The following is a 19,990-nucleotide window of genomic DNA, read 5'->3' as shown; positions in this document are numbered from 1 at the left end:
GTTATGTAACGCATCTCTGCAATCTGCCCAAAAACACACCTGAGAACAAATAATAGCTTCAAAAGTCCAAATATTGACCGCTAAATGCACCAAAGTTTCATTATGCAAGAGATGAGCTCCAGAGGCAGGTCCTGAGATGGTCAGGCCGATATAAAGCTTCACTCGCCGAAGATCCGTTTAGCAGAGCGTTTCACCTGAAGCTCAGAGTGGGAATGTTTAAAGTCACGCTGTCCTTATACATAAACTGCTGACTTGGCTTTAAAATGACTACATTCTCACTTGAAAAACTCTTAAAACTTGGTTTTGTGGCATAAATTAGGAGTCTTCATCGGAGAAGTGCATGTATTTCCAACTGTGATTAACACTGACTGGAACTACCTGTGCAATTCAACTAAAGTAACACACACGCTCAAGCCAATCAGAATCAAGAGTTTCAACAGACCATGGAATAATCAGGAAGTGCTGATTTAGTTTGCTTTGACTCGCAGGATGGAAACGCTGCTTTATTCACGCATCTTTTATGCCATATTCAGTTTTGCACATATTAGTTCGCATTTTTGGTTGGAAACACAGCTATAGTGACCTAAAGATTTACTCATCTGATGGGATTTAATCAAAACTGATCAAAGATAGTGAACAAAACCTTGCTCCCAGTTACAGCTGAGTGTTGATCAATGCCAGAGGGGAAGGAGAGTTCAGAGAAGAGGGCAAGAATGTGTCAGAGTCTATCCTGAGCCTTTTTCTGCACATTCCTGAGTTCTGGTTGTTTTATTACTGGGAACATTTAGGTCTGAGTAACATCACAGTTTATTACAAGGCTTCTGATATACAACACCAACACACACACACTATACAGCACAGCACACTATTCCACATGAGCAGAACACACACTTTTACTACTGTTAACAGGAAAGATCAAGACCCCATAAAGACATTTAACAGCAGAAATAAATAAGGAAAAAGGGGAAAACTTAATTGTTTTATGTTCAATCCACTTAAATTAGTAAAAACTTAATTAGCTTAATGGATTAGTGTTGGGACAATCAGCTGAGAGATATGGACCAGTAGGGGCCTTCTGCGCCTCCTAGTAGGCACAGAAGGCTGTTATCATCCATCCACATGGTTAATCAGCTATACTAGCAGAGAAGATTTCAGATCCAGATCTGTTTTTACATTACTGTGATGGTTGGGTTTAGGGTCGGGGTGGGGGTAGACGTTAATAAACTACAACGAATAAATAATATGAATAAGCCACAGCCATATGTGATCTATAGCTGATTAACCATGTGGATGGATGATAACAGCCTTCTGAGACTACTAGTAGGCGCTAGTAGGCCCCTTATCAGCTGATAACCACTGATGAGATTTGAATCGGCTGGCATTTATTACATTTATGGAAAATACAACAAGATTTATTTCAAATCATCCTTTGAAGTATTGGTCTTAATTAAAGAACCACAGGACACCGGATAGCATCTCTTCATTTATTGGATGTACAATTATGAAAAATAATAATCATAAAAAAGACTGGAAGCCCAGGATTATTTACAATCGTTCTCTTTGATTCTGTGTCTCTCAGAGATACCGTCGTCAGTCTCGCATCATGATATGTTGAGCTTTAAAAAGACGTTCCTCTCTAGATGTGACGACAACAGGACCAGAAAGCAAACAAAATACATACAGTACATACATATACATATACAGAGAGAGAGAGAGAGAGAGAGAGAGATCTATAAAAGCAGAATCATTCAAGTATCAAAAGACACACCACCCAGGATTACTGTACAGATCCTTATTGTTGATATTCTCATCATCTAGCCATGACTATGATCCAAACGTGTATTCGCTAACGTGATTAGTTGTGCAAACACTGCGGATGTTACAGGTGCTAGCATTAGCATCTGCTTGTATTTAGCACTGTACCCATTATTAATGTACCATGTTTAAAATAAATCAAGAAAAATCATACAAATAAAAAGTACCAGACTTAAAATCGGAGTAAACTAAGGCTAAACGTACTGTATACAGGAATATTTCCCATCTACACCTCATTATTATGCATTCATATCTACAGATAAACAAAAGGCAGGCTTGTCCATGACATACAGGTATGCTAATTCTAACTCTGGACCTTTTCATCTGTTTATATGCTGTATATTTATTTAGACAAAGCCTGCTTTCTGCAATGTAATCATCGTAAAGAAAGAGAGAAACTCTACATGTAATGAAAATAAAACAACTCTCCGTTGTTTGTAGTGTCACATTAACCCATGGTTTTGTGTTAGGAATCACAGTATACGTGTAAGTCACTACAAGTAGCAAGATCTGGACTGTACCATTCTCACTTATTAACTGATCATCATAGTGTACCGTAAGACATCACAACACATAATATAGCTCCCATGACAGTATCTGTCCCCAAAGATTTCCTATTAAAATGATCACACCATAGCTGACAATGCTTGAAATTTCTAGCCCATATTGTAAAAACATCTGTACTTTAACCGGACTTGAAATACTGACAGTAAAATCCAATATCTCATTTTATGGATGGATTGTTGTTAAAGGAAACCCATTTCTTTATTTATTTTTGGAAATAGTCTCATTTTACAGCTCTTCTACAGTTAAATAGTTGAGTTTTAACATTTTTAATCCATTCAGCTGGGGTTTAGCACGAACATTTTTAGCTTAGCATAAATCATTGAATCGGATTAGACCATTAGCATCTCACTGAATAAATGTATAATTTTCCTAGATAAAGCTTGAGTCTTCTGTAGTCACATCGTGCACTAAGACTGATGGGAAAAGAAAAGTTGCTATTTTCTAGGTCAATATGGCTAGCAACTATAATCTCGTTCTGGCGTATTAATCAAGGAACGTTGCTGTCGTACCCTGGCTAAAGCGGTGCAATTATAATATGCAGGACCTAAAGATAAGCAGGTAAACTAGGTAAAAGCTCTGCATAATATCATTGTCACTCTCAGTACATGATGTAACTACAGAAGAGTCAAGCTGTAAATAGGAAAAGTGCTGAAACTCATTTTATTTTTAAAAGTGAGATGCTAACGGTCTAATCCGATTCAATGATTTATGCTAAGCTAAGCTAAAAGTGATCCAACCAGACCCAGAGATTGGCTGAAAGGACTCAAACATGATAAAACTCAAGTGTTTAACTGTAGGAGGGCTGTAATATGAGTCTATTTCCAAAATAAAGTGGAGTATTTCAGTAACTGGACATCAGAAGACAAAATTGAACTCTTAAATCAGTTCTGCTGAGCTGAAATCAGTGTTTTCTGACTAACTGCTTTATCTTTAGGAGTTTATCAAACAAGACCGAATCATCTGCACTTTGAAGGATGAAAGAGCGTCCGTTTGTCTGAAGTTACAGGAGAAACAAGTGTGTAACTTGTCGATTCGCAATCAAAACAAAGCAAAACACTGCCTCTAATAGAGAATATAGAGACTGACGCTCGTTTCCAGTGTTCCAAAACTGACATCTCATACACTGCAAAACATTTTCAGTCCTGTGTCGAGTCCAAATGTCTAACAACTCTTAAATCAAGAAGCATTTTTTAGACAAGCAAAACATATAGTGTTGTTTTAAGAGTTAATATGCTGAAATGAAGTGAGTTTCTCCTTAAAACAACCCCATTTTCAGATTATTCTGCTTGTTTTAATGAGAAACTCTCTTCATTTGGACTCAGTATTTGTAAAAACAACACTATATTCAGTGCTAGTCTAGAAAATTCTTCTTGATTTAGACATGTTTAGATATTTGGGCTAAAAATAAGACACAATCCTTGCATTTTTGCAGTGTAAAAGCAAGATGTTGTGCAGAGGGAGAGCTTGTGTTAAAATAGCGTGCGGACGGGACACTTTGTGTGCCTTTGGCTCGTGTGTATGAGATGAAAACCTGCTGACGGATGGAGGTTTGATTTCCCTGTGTGTGTGAGAGAGACACTTACATACAGTATATCTACATAAACACACACTCACACACGTAACACAAGTGATTTTTCATCCACGCTGTCATTGGCATCCCAACCTTCTTTTGAGTTTGGCATCCGACACAGTGGTCAGCTGAAGGAGACATACACACACACAGACACACACAGAGGGATTAAAACAAACCAAATCAATAAAGCAGGGGCTCTGGTACACATGCTGATACCATTAACAGTCAATATCAGAAGGGTTTAGAAGCAGGAGGGTAAGGAGAAAGATGCTGTAGTGACAGTTTCCCTCTCCAAACAGAACTCCTCTGGACTCTCCATTAGCTGATAAATCACACACTTTCTGATGCATCTTCCCAACCTACTAAATATTCAACAAGCTGAATATTTGCCAATGCTTTATTTTAAGGCACAATGCATGCTATTAACAAGCCATTAACTAGGACCGCTAGCTCCATAACAGTATGGTAGTGCTGGGTTTAGGTTTTGGGCAGGATTATGGATGTAGAAGATCACACTTTATCCACTGCAAATAAACTGCTTTTCTGACTAGTCCAAATATCTACAAACTCCTAAATCAAGAAGCATTTTCTAGACAAGCAATAACTATAGTCTTGATTTCAGAAATAATGAGTCAAAATGAGGAGAGTTTCTCATTTAAACAACACATTTACATATGTATATGCTTATCCATCATGCTGCTATTTGGTGACATCTTGTTACTGAATTGTTTTGAATGAATGACTCAATGATAAAAGATGGACTTGCTGCCATCTACTGGTAGTTTTATGTTTGCATTTATCCATGACAGGTCTAAAATAGCCAATATATATATTAGATCTGTATAAAGATCAGTATACAGTGGGGGAAATAAGTATTGAACACATTGGCATGTTGTTTTCTGGGAATAATCTCTCTAAAGGAGCCGTTGACATGAAAATGAAGCAGATTTGAGTAAAAACCCAAACAACACACACATAAAAATAAAACAAAACAAACAAATTTAAAAATAAGTTATGCATAATAACACTGTAATGACAGAAGGAGAAAGAGCTGAACTGCTGAAGCGTGTTTAATACACTATATTAAAGTCTTTTATTGGTGCTGCAGCTTAAAGACACCTCTCATATGGAGAATGAAGCCTCAATCATCGCTCAGGTGTGAGTTTCTCACAGACTTTAACAGTGCCAAAATCCTGATTGTTCTGTGGGTCTCGTCTATCAAATCTCAGCTTTATTCTCTATTAGATTCGGCTCAGGTGATTGGCTAGGCCATTCTACAGCTTGATTTTCTTTCTCTGAATGCATCTGAGAGTCCCCTTGGCTTTGTTTTGGATCATTGTCCTGCTGAAATGTCCACCCTGGGTTCATCTTCATCCTCCTGCTAATGTAGATGTTGGACTGAAGCAGCTGATGTTCATTTACACTGAGGAAGGGCAGAGGGTTGCTGAAGAACTACTGAGAGATTTCAGCTGCTGTCTGGGCTTTCACTGCTGAACTACACTTTCCTTTCTTCATGTGTTCAACACTTTTTCCCTGCGTAATTTCATATACAGAACTTCATTTGTAAACTAATTAGTTTTGTTTTCTTTGCATATCTGAAATCTTTGGTTGTTAACAACATCCAGGGAAAATGTCAAGTCAACAGCACCTTTAGATATGATTTCTGAGAAAAATGGAGACGTGTTTAATACTTATTTCCTCCGCTGTATATATCTATCTCACACATTCCTTCTCAAACCTACATGTGATCTTAACATTACATTACCATTCTATTAATTTATCAACAATATTACACATCATTTACATCTATTAAAGTACTGTTCATGAGAAATGATATCATGAACTATTTCACATGCATCTCTAACAGTCCAAAGGAGTAAGATCTTGAGGAGAGAGTTTAATACTGCACAACAACGGAAAGAAAAGCAAAAACATGAGGAAAAGATTCAGGATGGATGAAGCAGCAGGCAGTAAAGGGAGATGAAAGTTTGAGAAGATGCCTTATAAACAGCAGTCTTTATCCTTATTTGCTGTTTTAACACTGAAATAAGTTTAAAACAATATATTACTGTCCTAACAGGATGCAATTAATGAAAATGGCTGCCTGTGTGTTTCTGTCACACAAGGAAATAAATAATGCTTTCATAAATCATAGATTTGACCAAAAATTATGAAATTAATTGAACAAAATGATGATATGAGAGAATCATAAAATGAAAATTGTGAAATTATGAAAGATGACATAAAACAATCGAGATATAAATCAAAATGAAAATAAAAAGTCAAAAATTAATTGTGTTCATTTTGACTTAAGTCAGATTTAAATGTTCACAATTTAAGATTAAGCAAATTTCAACTTTCAAAATGTGCAATTGTGAGAAACAGAAATTAAAAAGCTAAAATAATGAAAAAACAAACAGCGAGAAGATGATTTAGACTTAAAAATCTGGACAAAATCTATTGAAAACTCAATTATTAGTTACAAGAAAAGCTAAGATGAGCTGAAATACTGAGAAAATTCACTTATGAGATGCAATGAAAAGTTGAAATTTGTAGATTTTAGTAAAAGTTGAAATTAGTCAAGTATGAAAAAGAAGATTTAAAGATAAATGATGAGGAAAGTTGAAGAATCTGCTGACAAACTTATATTAATCAATCATGAGTTGAGTTGAAAAAATCAAATGAGGGAAAGAATCTAAAAGAACTTTAAAAAAAGGCTGAAATACGTTGAACAGGTAAAGAAGCTGAACAAGTAGATTAAAAAATGAATTTTAAGAATGAGATTTTAGATGAATTTTCAATGAATGAAAAAATAGATAAAAACTAAATGAGACATGTCAAATATGGTTTACCAGTGCATATGTTTTTCTCCTTGTGTGCTGAAAATGATCATCATGGCATACGCAGTGACTATTGTTTTGGTTTGTTTCTCACAGTAAGTGTTATGCATTAACAAATATATTTATTTACCCATAATTTAATGGATTGCATGAGGATATTCAATGCTTGTGTAAAATATATGCACATAATTCCACCTGTACATCCCTCTGGCAAGAAAATAAATAAGTTAAACTAAACCTGATATGACATACGATCTTGCAGGAATCACCTCTGTGATTTAGTTTCATTATTAAGGTCTGCAAACTCAGACTGCAAAAACACTGCTTTTCTTACTTAGGGGTTTAGTCTGGTCTCCAGTCCAAATATCTACAGTAAAAACTCTTACATCAAGAAGCATTTTGTAGACAGGTCAAACATATAGTCTTGTTTTCAGGAATAATGAGTCAAACGTGAGGTTCTCCTTAAAATAAGCAGAATAATCTGACAGTGGAGACAGCAGAATAATCTAGTTTTCACTCTGACATGAGATTATTTCACACACAGTACCCCATTGTCACATTATTCTGCTTGTCTTAAGGAAAAACTCATTAAATTTGGACTCAATGTTCCTGAAAAACAAGATAATAACTGTTGTAAAATGCCTCCTAACTAGATATTTGGACTAGAAACAAGACTAAAAGTCCTAAAGCTTTTTGTTGTTTGCAGTGAAGAGATCATATCACAGTGCTGAACACAAACATATACACTGACAGAAACATTTACAGTGAGGAACTTCAATCCTAATTCACTGACCTTCTTCTACTGTACTGAATGAGCTTCTGCCAGCTGTCTGATGTGTTAGAATGAGTTTCAGATATAGTGCATAATATCATAACAGTGTAAGAGCTAGACCTCATAGCCCATAATCAAGTGTGCAAACACAGCTTAACATCAGGAAATCTGCAGGCACTTTCCATGAAAATCTGTACAAAATGGAGCTTAAACATAAAGCAAAGTCACCTTTAGTTTTGTAATAAGTGAATGAGAGAGTTTAATCTTCATTCTGCATATTCAGCCACCTTAGAGAGTGACAAATATGGAACTATAGTCATTCATTCATTCATTTTCTTTTTGGCTTAGTCCCTTTATTAACCTGGGGTCACCACAGCAGAATGAACTGCCAACTGATCCAGCACATGTTTTACACAGCAGATGCCCTTCCAGCTGCAACCCATCTCTGGGAAACATCCATACACACACTCATACACTACGGACAATTTAGCCTTCCCAATTCACCTGTACCACATGTGTTTGGACTGTGGGGGAAACCAGAGCACCCGGAGGAAACCCACACCAACAGAGGGAGAACATGCAAACTCCACACAGAAATGCCAACTGACCCAGCTGAGGCTCAAACCAGCGACCTTCTTGCTGTCACAGCACTACCTGCTGCGCCACTGCGTCTCAGCTATAGTTATAATTTATATTAATAAAAGAAAAAAAAATGTAAGTATTACATATTATATCAAATATTTATATTTCAATAATATTTATATTAAAACATTACATTTAAATATTATATAAATACAATAAAAATATTACATAACATTTAAATAAATCAACTAAATTAACATGTAAATACAGTATTTAAAACAACTGAATTTAAATAAAACAAGAACAAATTAATCATAATAAATAGTGCTGGGCAAAGGTTCATAGCATACAAAATAAGCTTGTTTTCACAATATATATAGGTATTTATTTATTAACAATTAATATCAATTAACAATACATATATAAACAATTTTGCTTCATGTTATTTCATTTTAGATCTGCATGTGTGTATTTATACTGTATACAGTATACATTATAAATATACACAGCACACACACATATATTGTGTTTTAATTTGGATGCCATTAATCTTAGCTCAGAAATAATAATAAATTAACAAATAAAGCAGAATAAATCTAAGCTTCTGAGAGAGATTCTACACTAAATAACAAGCACTTACTGTCTATAAAAGGTGCCCCAGTTAGTACTGTTTTCACCGAAAGTGCCTTTTTCCCATAATCCTTGGCAGAAGTGACTTTTTTAATCTGCTGCTACATGTTAAGAGTAATCCAGCTCAAACTGAGGAGGAGGAAGAGCGGTCTTCATCAGCGCCTGGTACACACAAGCACCACAGAGCGCAGGAGGAAGAGTAAGTAGCTTCAGGTCTGAACAGAAGGTAAAAATGAGGATGCTCTGGTCCTCAGCAGAGCTTTACTTTGGTTTCAGGCCAGCTACGATAACACTACTGATAATAGATGCTCCTAAAAGTGTGTGAACTAAAAAGGGGACACCAGGACAGAGGACTGAGAGAAATAGTGTGCAGGAAAGGTCTTGCACATTGAATCTGAACTGTTTTCATTTTGTTGTTTTGTATTTCAAATGTGTTATGCTCAGAAATCTTGCACAGTGAGGGTCATATATGTTAATGAACCCTTGTGTACAGTTCAGATTGACTCCCCTTTGGTTATGTTTGGGGCTGTTGTTGCCCCATTGATTATAATCACATGTATTGACTGTAAAGCCATGACAGCAGAGTATCATGCTTTCTTGAGTGTTGCTGGTTTTCCCTGTTGAGAAGAGGGACGGTGTCTCATTTCTACTGTTGATCATCAGTATTAAATCTTAAGATCGGCTCGTGTTGAAGAGTTTCTGGCTTTTATATGGAGTTCAGTGGAGTAAAACAGCAGATTATAGTGTGTGTGTAGAAATACAGTTACTGTGTTTACTGTGTTTACTGTGTTTTGAGAGCTGAGGGGCTTGTGCTGAGTTTCTCAGACATATCAAGGTAAGGTCTCTTTCCCATACACACATTAAACTCCATATAAAACACCTGAAACTAAGCTTTTTTGCACCGCAAGTAATGATGAACCAGAAAAATGGCAGCCCTTCCCAAGGGGAATCAGTGATTCTGGATGCAGCTCAAGTCTGACGCCACTCTATATTTTGGCTTTCACTTGTATGGTGGCTCAGGATTGTCAAAATACCTCTTAAAATGCTTGCTACAGACGTGAACATGGAAGAAAATCTAATCAAAATGATCTTAAACCAAATCTTTTTAAGACTTAAATGTTTCGGAAGCTGTGTGTGTGTGTGTGTGTGTGTGTGTGTGTGTGTGTGTGTGTGTGTGTGTGTGTGTGTGTGTGTGTGTGTGTGTGTGTGCGTGTGTGTGTAAACATTTGAGAGCAATATTTCAGACTCAGTGTGCAGTGCACTGGAGAGTGTGTGTTTGTTGGGAGTTGCAGGACAGCTGAAGGAGAAGGTGTAGGTGAATGGACAGGAGGTGTCCGTGTGGAGCAGGAATAGAGGAGTTCGGTCATGTCTATCTAGAGAGTGAAGGCACAGAGCAGAAGGAACAGGTGTAGGAGCGGGACGTGGAGGACACAGCATCCAGTCAGAATATGGTGGTCTCGTACTTGGTGCTGACGGTGCGTTTGGGGTCTTTGGAGTCCAGGATCCAGGAAGCGCTACTCTGACCGGGAGCGTCCACATCCATCGCCTCCACCTGAAGCAGCAGGACAGGAGACATGTCAACAACATCTAAGATTAGTAGTATATACAGGTGTAAGGGCTGGTTTAGGGATAGGGACGGGTTTAGTGGTGTGGTAAAGAAATAGGGACAGGTTTAGTGGTATATGTAGGTTTAAGGACTGGTTGAGGAATAGGCATGGAGTTAGTGGTATATGTAGGTTTAAGGGCTCATATAGGGATAGGGACGGGTTTAAAGGTGTGGTTAAGGCACAAGGACAGGTTTAGTGGTATGGTTAAGGGATGGGAACAGTGTTAGAGGTATATGTAGGTTTAAGGGATGCTTAAGAGATATTGGCAAGTTTAGTGGCATATGTAGGTTGTAGGGCTGGTTAAGGTATAGGAGCAGTTTTAGTAGTGTGGTTAGAGGATAAGGGACAGGGTTAGTGGTATATGCAGATTTAAAATCTGGTTGAGGAATAGGGAGAAGTTTAGTGGTGTGGTTAAAGGATAAGGGACAAGTTTAGTGGTATATGTAGGTTTAAGAGATGGTTGAGGGACAGGGTTGGTGGTATAAGTAGGTTTAAGGGCTGGTTATAGGATGGGGACAGGGTTAGAGGTATATGTATGTTTTGCTTGCGCACATTGTTAGTCTTAAAGTGAACAATTAATCTGTGCATGTTAATCTGCTAAGAAAAAAACTGGTTTGGTAATCTTTACCAGCTTTTCAACCTTTTGAACAGCAATCCTACAACAATGACTAATGATTAGGTAAAATATGCTTAGCCACGCCCCTCCAAAGGTTAGTAGAGGAGGGGTTCATAATAAACCCCGCCCCCCACTCAATATTCCATCATAAGAGATATGGACAGCATTAGTGGTATATGTAGGTTAAAGGGCTGGTAAAGAGACAAGGGCTATGCATCAGAGATATGACTTGTTGTACACAAATTTTTGCTATATGGTAGTTTAAAGGGTGGTTTAACATCTGATTTATACTTCAGCGTCAAATGTGCACATCTCCAAATATGTAACTACACGTTGGCATGGCTAAGGGTAAGTTACGAGTGGGTCAGCTTAAATACACATGTATTTACAAAGAATAACTGCTGCAGTGATTAGAAACAGATAGCTTTAAATTAAATGAGGATGTAAGTCACTGTAACCAACTGATTTCAAATGATTTGTTAAAGGTTTTATTTCAATGTGTGATTTCTCAAAGCACCAGCAGGTGGCTCCAAAGCACTGTGAGTATCTGTAAGATTGCTGGTCAAAACCACCACAAGACAACAGAAGTGGACTAGATATGGATTTGGCAGAAAGTCACACATAGAGAGGAATCATGGGAGTTGGAGGTATTGAAGTGACAAGGTGAATAAAGGACGAGCTGGATGAAGGAAAGATGAAAATAGAGGGATGGAAGTGTAAGGAATGAGAACAAGAATACAGCAAGGTGAAGCTAAATTGAGAAGATGAAACATTGAAGAGTCGGCAGTGACTAGACTATCAATGCAGACAGAGACTCTGGGAGGATTAGTGGAGAGCTGAGGTGTCTTTATCATATAGCCATCGACAATTTGACCAAACAAAATAGCACCAAACTATCAAATAGAGAACAGATATTATAATATAAGCAGATTTATTTCCTCTGAACACAATAAAGCAACAAAATGTAGACTTATTTTGGTTATTACATCTGTTAAAGACCCTTTAATGCAGCTTATGTTAATATCAGGGTAATACCTTGTACTTTATGACAAAAGCTTCAGCAGTTAGGTTGTTTGTCTGGATCTTGTATTCCTTACAATATGGGAACCAAAAGTCCCCGCAAGTATAGCAACACCAATACATTGACACATTAGTGAGGCTGTTTGTTTGGTCCCCATGATGAAAATAAGATCACACAGAATGAAGCATTTTGAAAATGCAGAACATTGAGTTGGGTTTAGGGGATAAAATATACAGTTCGTGCATAATTAATCATTGCACTTATGAGAAGTGCCTATAAAGACAGCTGTGCAATTGTGTGCATGTGTGTGTGTTCTGACCCCAGACTTGCGCATGCTGGCCCGTGGTTTGGGGACGGGTCTGCTGCTCTTGGTCTCGATGAGTTCTGCTGCTCCGGCTGAACTCTGCTGCTGGCGGCTCCTCTGGGCCTGCAGTGCCAGCTGATAGGCCACTTCAAACGCCTGTCCCAGCGTCAGGATGATCTCATAGGTCAGGTTCTGTCCGGGAGGCGGAGACATGCTAATTAACAACTGTGATGAGGCGCTTCAGATCAAAACAGGTTACACAAAGACTTCATTCCTGTCTAATTACATGCCTTTCACTCAAGCCAGAGTTATTCACCCTCCTGTATATTTATTCCTCAGTTTCTGTTTATCAGAGAGCAGATTTCCACAGCACATCTCTGATCATAACAGTGTTAATAACTCATCTCTAATAACTGATGTCTTCATCTTTGTCATGATGACAGCACATAATATTAGACTAGATATTCTTCATATTCTGTGTTGTTCACTTGGCTCTGATTCTCTCCAGGGGAAAATAACGCTGAGTTTGTCTCACCACGTCGACGGTGCTGAAGACGTGGCAGTAATGATGGCTGCTCAGCAGATCTTTAGTGATGTAGGCGAAGGTGCAGAGATCCTCCGGGTCCTGAGCCGCACACGAGATGTTCCTGATCTCATGCTCTGCTATGATGTTCTGCAGGAACACACAGGAGAAACACGTGAGCACACCTCCATGCTTCCTTTCAACCACCCTCCATCCATCCATCAATCATTCTATCAGTCTGTGCTTCCATCCATCCATCCCTCCACCAATTCCTCCCTCTATCATCCTTCCTTCCAACCATTCCTCCATCCATCAGCCTCTACATCCATCCATCCATTCTTTCTTCCATCCACCCATCCATTGCTCCATCATCTCATCTATCATTCTATCAGTCTTTGCTTCCATTCATCCAACCCCTCTTACCATCCATCAATCCATCCCTCAATCCCCTTCCTACATACATCCATCCATCCTCTCACCTATCATTCATTCCATCCGTCTGTGCTTCTATCCCTTCATCCATCCATCATCTCAACTATCACCTCATCTATTATTCATCAATCATTCTATCAGTCTGTTTCCATCCATCCTGCCATCCCTCCATCCCTTCATTCATCCCTCTCTCCCTCCCTCTTGTGATGAATTGTTTGACAGCACTAGTGTAGACGGGTGTAATGAGCAGTGGTTTATCTCAGTGAGGGAGCAGGAAATGACATCATCACCTTATTGGCAGCATCAATGAACTTCACGCCCTTGTATGTGATGGAGAGGACGATAGTGGGGATCTTCTTCATCTGTTCTGTCGACCTCTGTGGAGAGAACACACACACACACACACACACACACACGTTCAAAAGAAATAAGAAACTGATGAAACAGTCGAGGGAGCGCAAATAAAGACTACAGCAATAACTTCAGCTTTCTAACATTTATCAAATTATCTTCTTTTGTGTTGTATTTTGGTTTTCTGCGATGTATTTTGTGATAAATGCAATAATTGTAGGCTGATCAGGATTATTCTGCATAACACAATCAAAACACAAGCACAGATAAAAAGAGCAAAGATGTAAGTGCAATATGACGGAGACGTGTGCTTTTTTTGCACACTGCAGATCTTACAGACACTTCTGAACACTGCACATCTGCATACACTTTAAACACTGCACATCTGCATACACTTTGAACACCCACTGCACACTCCTTCTGCACTGACCCTGGGCATATATTGTTATAGTTCTAGTGTACTCCTTACAGGTGAGTGGACTTGACAAAGCACCCCTAGGTTACACTCCTTCACCTCTTCTGCACTTTGTTAGAAACTCTTCTACGTTTCTGTTTGTACAGATAGCTCTTATATATATATATATATACCTTGTACTTTTTCCTACAATCACTTACTCTATATCAAAAGTCTTTAAATTGTTTATATTTGCTTTTATCTTCTATTTTATAACTTTATTTCTCCAAAATAGATTCTTGATAATGTTGTTCTTCTTATTTTGTAATAACCACACAACTCTGTATGTGACTTTAATTAAATTTGTGTATTTGATGTGTATATTGTGATGCGTAACATCTGAATATTTGGGCAAACTGAGCGAAATGACCTGGAAAGATGATTTGTTTACTCTCAAAGGTCTGAGTCAGTAAAATGATCTGATCTTCAGAGACGTTACTAACTAAAATGGTCTTTTTTCTGCAGTAATAGCACTGGTAGAGGACGCTTATAGGTGGCTTTTTCCCTGACGTCGCACCTAGCGGCCCAAATATACAGTAATAATCATAAGAGTGTGCTGGCGTGACTCCTCACAGGAGACCTTGAGCTCTCATAGGCGAACACCTACACTGTAAACAGTGTCCTGTACAATCTATAGTAACTTACTGTAAAGCAGTTACAGCACTGTATTTACATTTACCTGGTGTATGTACTTACAGCACTGTATATTTGTACTGTAAAACATACAGTAATTTTCACAATGCAATTAAAACAACACTAACATGGTGCATATCTGTCCTACAGTAAAACAGAGTTCATATTACAGTTAAATACTGTGTGATATACTAAACAGGTTAACACTATACCCTCATTTTAGCACAGGCGTCCTGCGTCGACTCCGTTCCTCTGAGCTCTTTAATGAGCATCGAGCCCAGATACTGCAGGACAGAGAAAAGACACATTTCAGCTGCTTTTACAAAGGAAAACAGGTCAAGAGGTCAGTGGACGCTAGTTTGTACAGTTAGCATGCATGTGAATTTGCATAAAATAAACTCAAAATTATATAAAATAAGCATGGATTTGCCTGGAATAAACACAAATTTACGATAAATAAATAAATAAAAAGATAATTGCATGAAATAAACTCAGAACTGTAAAATAAACATGGATTAGCATGAAATAAAAAACTGGCAATTACAAAATAAATGTGGATTTGCATGGAATAAACTCTAAACTAAAATAAGCATGGATTTGCATGTAAAAATTCAATTGATAAAAGCTCATTTGCAAAAATTACAAAAATATTACATCTGAATTTTGATGGAATTAACTTGGAATTACTAAAAATGATGTGGATTTGCCTGGAACAAACCGAAATCCAAAACAAAAGAAGAAGAATTGCATGCAGTAAACTGGAAATTACAAAAATAAATGTGAATTCTCATGCAATTACAAAAACAAACAAACATGAATGCACATGGAATAACTTTGGAATTAACACAATAAACATTGATTTGCATGGAATAAATTTGACATTACAAAATAAAAAGGCATAAACTTGCATGGAAAAACTACAAACAGTCAGAAGTGTGAAAAACTACAGACAGAACTGTGAATAATCAAGCTAGAAATGCAAGAAGCAAACAGAATCAACTCGAAAATACAACAAAGAAAAAATTAAGCAATTTAAAACTGGAAGAAAACAAGTAAGAATAGTTTTAAAAAATCAAGTATTGCAACAAATAATGTCAGAATGATAAAAAATACATGTTAACTGTGCAGAAAATGCTAAATTACATTAAATAAATTAACACAAGAACTGAACTGAGAGATATAAACTCAGAAATCAAATCAGAATTGAGAGAAATTATTGTATAAAATAAATGTATTTTGGTACACCTAACAGATCTCCTACATGAAACAGAAGCCAGGATCACGTGACCTCTTCAAACCAGATTATCAAAACACAGTCACGGGCTTAAGCTGATTTCATAACCTACAATACTAAAAGCTCCAGAGGGTCTGATTTATGACAGTATAATTAAATTTAATTACATTGGCCTCGTAACTGCAGGCCTCAAAGATCAGCTTCTCGGGTTGATGGTGCCAGTTCTGGACGGGGGTGTATGGGGCTGCCAGACTCGGGGGCCGCAGGGTCAGACGCTGCCGGTCCTCATATCGCTCCTACAGGAACACAGAAAACTCTTTTTAAATGAAATTAGGACATAAATTATATTATTGTGAAATTATATGAGGAGAAAAACACTACTAAAAGCTAATTACAGACAAAAACAAGAACGGTTTTATATGTTTTGCCTGTTTGTTTACAAGACAACACTGTTTTTGGGACTGAAAACACATAGATTTGAAATTGGGTTTTGGGGTCAATTGTTACCGTTCCTCATATCACTCCTACAGGAAGACAGAAAAGTCTTTTAGGACTTCTTACTGACGGTATATGAGCAATAATAATTGCATCTCATTATCTTAGAATGCAACCAGAAAACACAGCTAAGAGTTGCCTTTTTTGCTCTAACTGTTGAAATACATGTGTAAGAACACAACTCTTCAACCGTATAACTGTTTATATACTAGTTGGAAAGTGTTTTGGCCTTTAGTAAAATCTGTTGGAGGCTCTTCCTCGGTTTGAGGCTTCAGTTCTGCTTCAGTGCTCATGGTGTCTGATTTGTGAGTGCTGAATAATACAGTAAGGCTTTATTCCATTCCTTCTGGAAAGCACCTCAATGGTGATAGTTTTGTTTTTAGGCATGGTTAAAGCAGTGAAATTATATGAGGAGAAAAAAACTGCAGATGAAGTTAAGATGGTCATGAAATGGCCTACACAGAGTCCAAACCTGAATATTATAGTGCAGTATGAAATTCATCTGGACAGAAAAAACAAAGGTATGCCAGACTGAGGGGTTATTTACAGACTAAAAGAGAAGCTTTTGATGTGTTTTGGCTGTTTGTTTACATGACAATGTTGGTATTAGGACTGAAAACACATCGATTTGAAAGTGGGTTTCAGGTTCTGATGCTGCCGTATCTGATATTGCTCCGACAGGAACCCAGAACTGTTTTATAACACAAACGGAGTAGTACATTTCAAAACAGATTTCAGTCAGTCATTCATTCATTCATTCATTTTATTTTTGGCTCAGTCCCTTTATTAATCCTGGATTGCCACGGCGGAATGAACCGCCAACTTATCCAGCACGTTTTTATGCAGCGGATGCCCTTCCAGCCGCAAACCCATCACTGGGAATAGATTTCAGTCAACATTTCTGAAAACTTCTTCATTGTTATGGTGTAAACACACAAACAAATGATGGCATCATGCATGTACATGTTTAGGACGTGTAGATTAAAGGCAAGTGCAAACCAGTAGGTGGTGTGGTGGTGTTTGCTAACGTTTCTTCAGCCAAACGTGGATTTACTTCACATTGCAACCAACAGCAGAGACACATCTCACACACACACACACATACACTCTCCCTACAGGTGCTGTTTACTAACACTGACAGCTCCAAACACTTACAGCATTATTGGTTGTTTTTGTGGATGTGTGTAAATGTGGATCATTTTAAACGTGTTGTCATGCAGACATAAACAGTTTTAGGCTACATCACTGTGGTGTAAGTAATCTTAGCCTAAATCTGACCTGTGTCTGCGGCCTGTCATTGGGCCGCTGCCGGACGGCCAGATCGTACTCTGAATCCGGCCCTCTCCTCTTCCCAGAATCCCCTGCAGGTAAAAGCGGGTCCATAGAGCGAGTGTAGGAGTCTGAATGACTGAGAGGAGACGACGTCTGAGACACCAGATCCTGACACTGCAGAAGAAGAGTGAAAATGAGCATAGGCATTACTTCTGCAGATGTCTACAGAGCCCAAAGAAAGAAGTGCTGACAAAAATCTGATTCAAAGAGTGTGGGAACTGTGGGAAATGAAACATACAGCACATGCATCACGACTTCAACAAATAATGTTCTCCTGTCATGCCTTATATTCTGCTGTTAGTTGCTGATTCTCTGTAGTGTCCAGCAGGTGTCAGTCTCAGTGTGCTGCATCTGAACACACTCTTGTTCTGCTGACTGAAATCAATCTAATCACACAGTCCATTTAGCAACCGCAGTCACTTCTCCAGCATTTTACACTCAGACTAGCACTGGAGTCCTGCATTAATCTTCAATTCACCAGCATGACTTCCATCTATCATGGTATGAGCAATAGTTTGTAGGATGGTCCTGATGTGTTATAATCTTGTAAGTGCGGGCTGATCCTCATCATCAGTGTTTACTTCTCCAGCTTTACTTTTCTCTGGTTTCTGATTGGCTGTCAGTGTTTCATCCTTCATCATCTGGGAATATCCTCCTGAAAGTGTCGACATCACTCCTCTGTGTGTTCAGCGCTGTAGTTGTGCAGTGAACTCTGCTGTTCTTTACCTTTTTACAGCTATATCTTTATTATTATACTCATTGTGTTCGTATTCTCCAGTTAATAACTCACTCTGATCTGAGAGAGGCGCGGTGGTTTGACTGGAGGCTCCTCATAGGGCCGTTCAGCGAGTGATGCGATGATGCGTTTCCTGTGGCCCAATAATGTGATCTTTAGCACCTACACACACACACACACACACACACACACACACACACACACACACACACACACACACACACACACACACACACACACACATAACCAAAAAGCATACATGTCAGGTTCACAATTGAAAATAGCCTTACCTGTTCATAAATATATGAAGATATACAGAGGTAGTGATGAAAGCACTGCTTCATGAAGCTTTTACCAATCGTTCGTGTGGAATCAGTGGTTCAGAGCACATATTACACTGACACGGTCACATGACTTCAGTAAACAAGGCTCGGTTGTGTCATTTCACTTCGAAATGTTTAGTAAAATCAGTGGTTCTCCACTGGGGGGCGATCTGTAGTGGTGTAATGGATCACAGATCTCACAGTACAGATCACATTATGGTGTTGTAGTGTTGTAACGCTACATGTAGAAATCTAACATTAGCATTATTATAAACCCATGTTTATTTAGTCTCATCTTCAATAAATCATTCAGTTCCTCTCATTCATCTTCATCTTTCATTGCTGGATGATCATTTCTGAAGAATTATTCACTGGCAGGTTTCTGATGGCCGGTTGTCGCCACCTACTGGTGAAATCATGTAATTGCTGCGTTTTCAGATTTAAATGCAGTGATTGGACGGATTGTTAAATATATGCAAATCAGCATCATTTATAATGTATGTTGCGTGGGTGTTGAGATCCTGATCTTTTAATGATTAATGGTGCAGCTTACACTGAATGCATTAATGCAGGCTAAACAAGTATTGACAGAAATCACCTTTAATACACCTTTAATTGACATTTAATATTTCACGATATTAGATGATGTTTCAATTTAAACTTCACTATATGTGTCGGTGCCTATAGCCTTGTGGTTAGTGCGTGGTTATAGAAAGGAGTAGGGTTGTCACGATACTGGAATTCGGTACCAATCAGTACTGATATTTTAGAAAAGTCAATTTCCTGCTAACATTTGAGCGCTGTTGAGCATGTTACTGAGTGTAACCACAGATACAGGAACACTGGAGCGTTTCAAAGTCACGTCAACATCAGCTGGTTTGTCTATAGGCTGACATACGAGCGATCCGCTGATGAATCAGGCTTTGAAACGCTCCAGTGTTCCTGTATCTGTGCTTACACTCAGGAAACAGCGGTGAGTTCGGTGAACTGATGACCTTCTCAGCCAATCACAGTCATTTCTGTTGAGTATGTGAACACAATGACAAATCAGTGTTATTCAATAACGCACTCAACAGTGCTCAAATGTTAGAGGGAAATGGATATTTCTAGAATTTCAGTATTGCTTGATATCGAATTTCAGCATCGAGAC

At 38.1% G+C, this 19,990-nt stretch overlaps 1 protein-coding gene across 7 annotated transcripts in view; it reads right to left on the bottom strand.

Moving 5' to 3' along the window:
- Positions 1-1,470: 1,470 nt before the first annotated feature.
- Positions 1,471-19,990, bottom strand: part of LOC130217711 (ankyrin repeat and SAM domain-containing protein 1A) — a 128,281-nt gene continuing 109,761 nt past the window's right edge. For 6 of the 7 annotated variants that reach the window (XM_056449888.1, XM_056449890.1, XM_056449891.1 and 3 more), the window contains 8 exons: positions 18,572-18,679; positions 17,728-17,895; positions 16,122-16,250; positions 14,933-15,004; positions 13,573-13,659; positions 12,863-13,000; positions 12,343-12,519; positions 8,590-10,331 (listed from right to left, as the gene is read on the bottom strand). In XM_056449888.1, coding sequence (XP_056305863.1) covers positions 10,221-10,331; positions 12,343-12,519; positions 12,863-13,000; positions 13,573-13,659; positions 14,933-15,004; positions 16,122-16,250; positions 17,728-17,895; positions 18,572-18,679 — 990 coding nt within the window. In that variant the 3' untranslated portion in view covers positions 8,590-10,220. Of the gene's footprint in view, positions 4,081-8,589; positions 10,332-12,342; positions 12,520-12,862; positions 13,001-13,572; positions 13,660-14,932; positions 15,005-16,121; positions 16,251-17,727; positions 17,896-18,571; positions 18,680-19,990 lie in introns of those variants that run through there. The other variant, XM_056449889.1, reaches the window with a different exon arrangement.

Source organism: Danio aesculapii, chromosome 23 (assembly GCF_903798145.1).
Source record: "Danio aesculapii chromosome 23, fDanAes4.1, whole genome shotgun sequence".
In the NCBI taxonomy this organism is placed as follows: domain Eukaryota; kingdom Metazoa; phylum Chordata; class Actinopteri; order Cypriniformes; family Danionidae; genus Danio; species Danio aesculapii.
The sequence above is the reverse complement of the archived record's forward strand: the minus strand, read 5'-3'. Positions and strand labels throughout refer to the sequence as shown.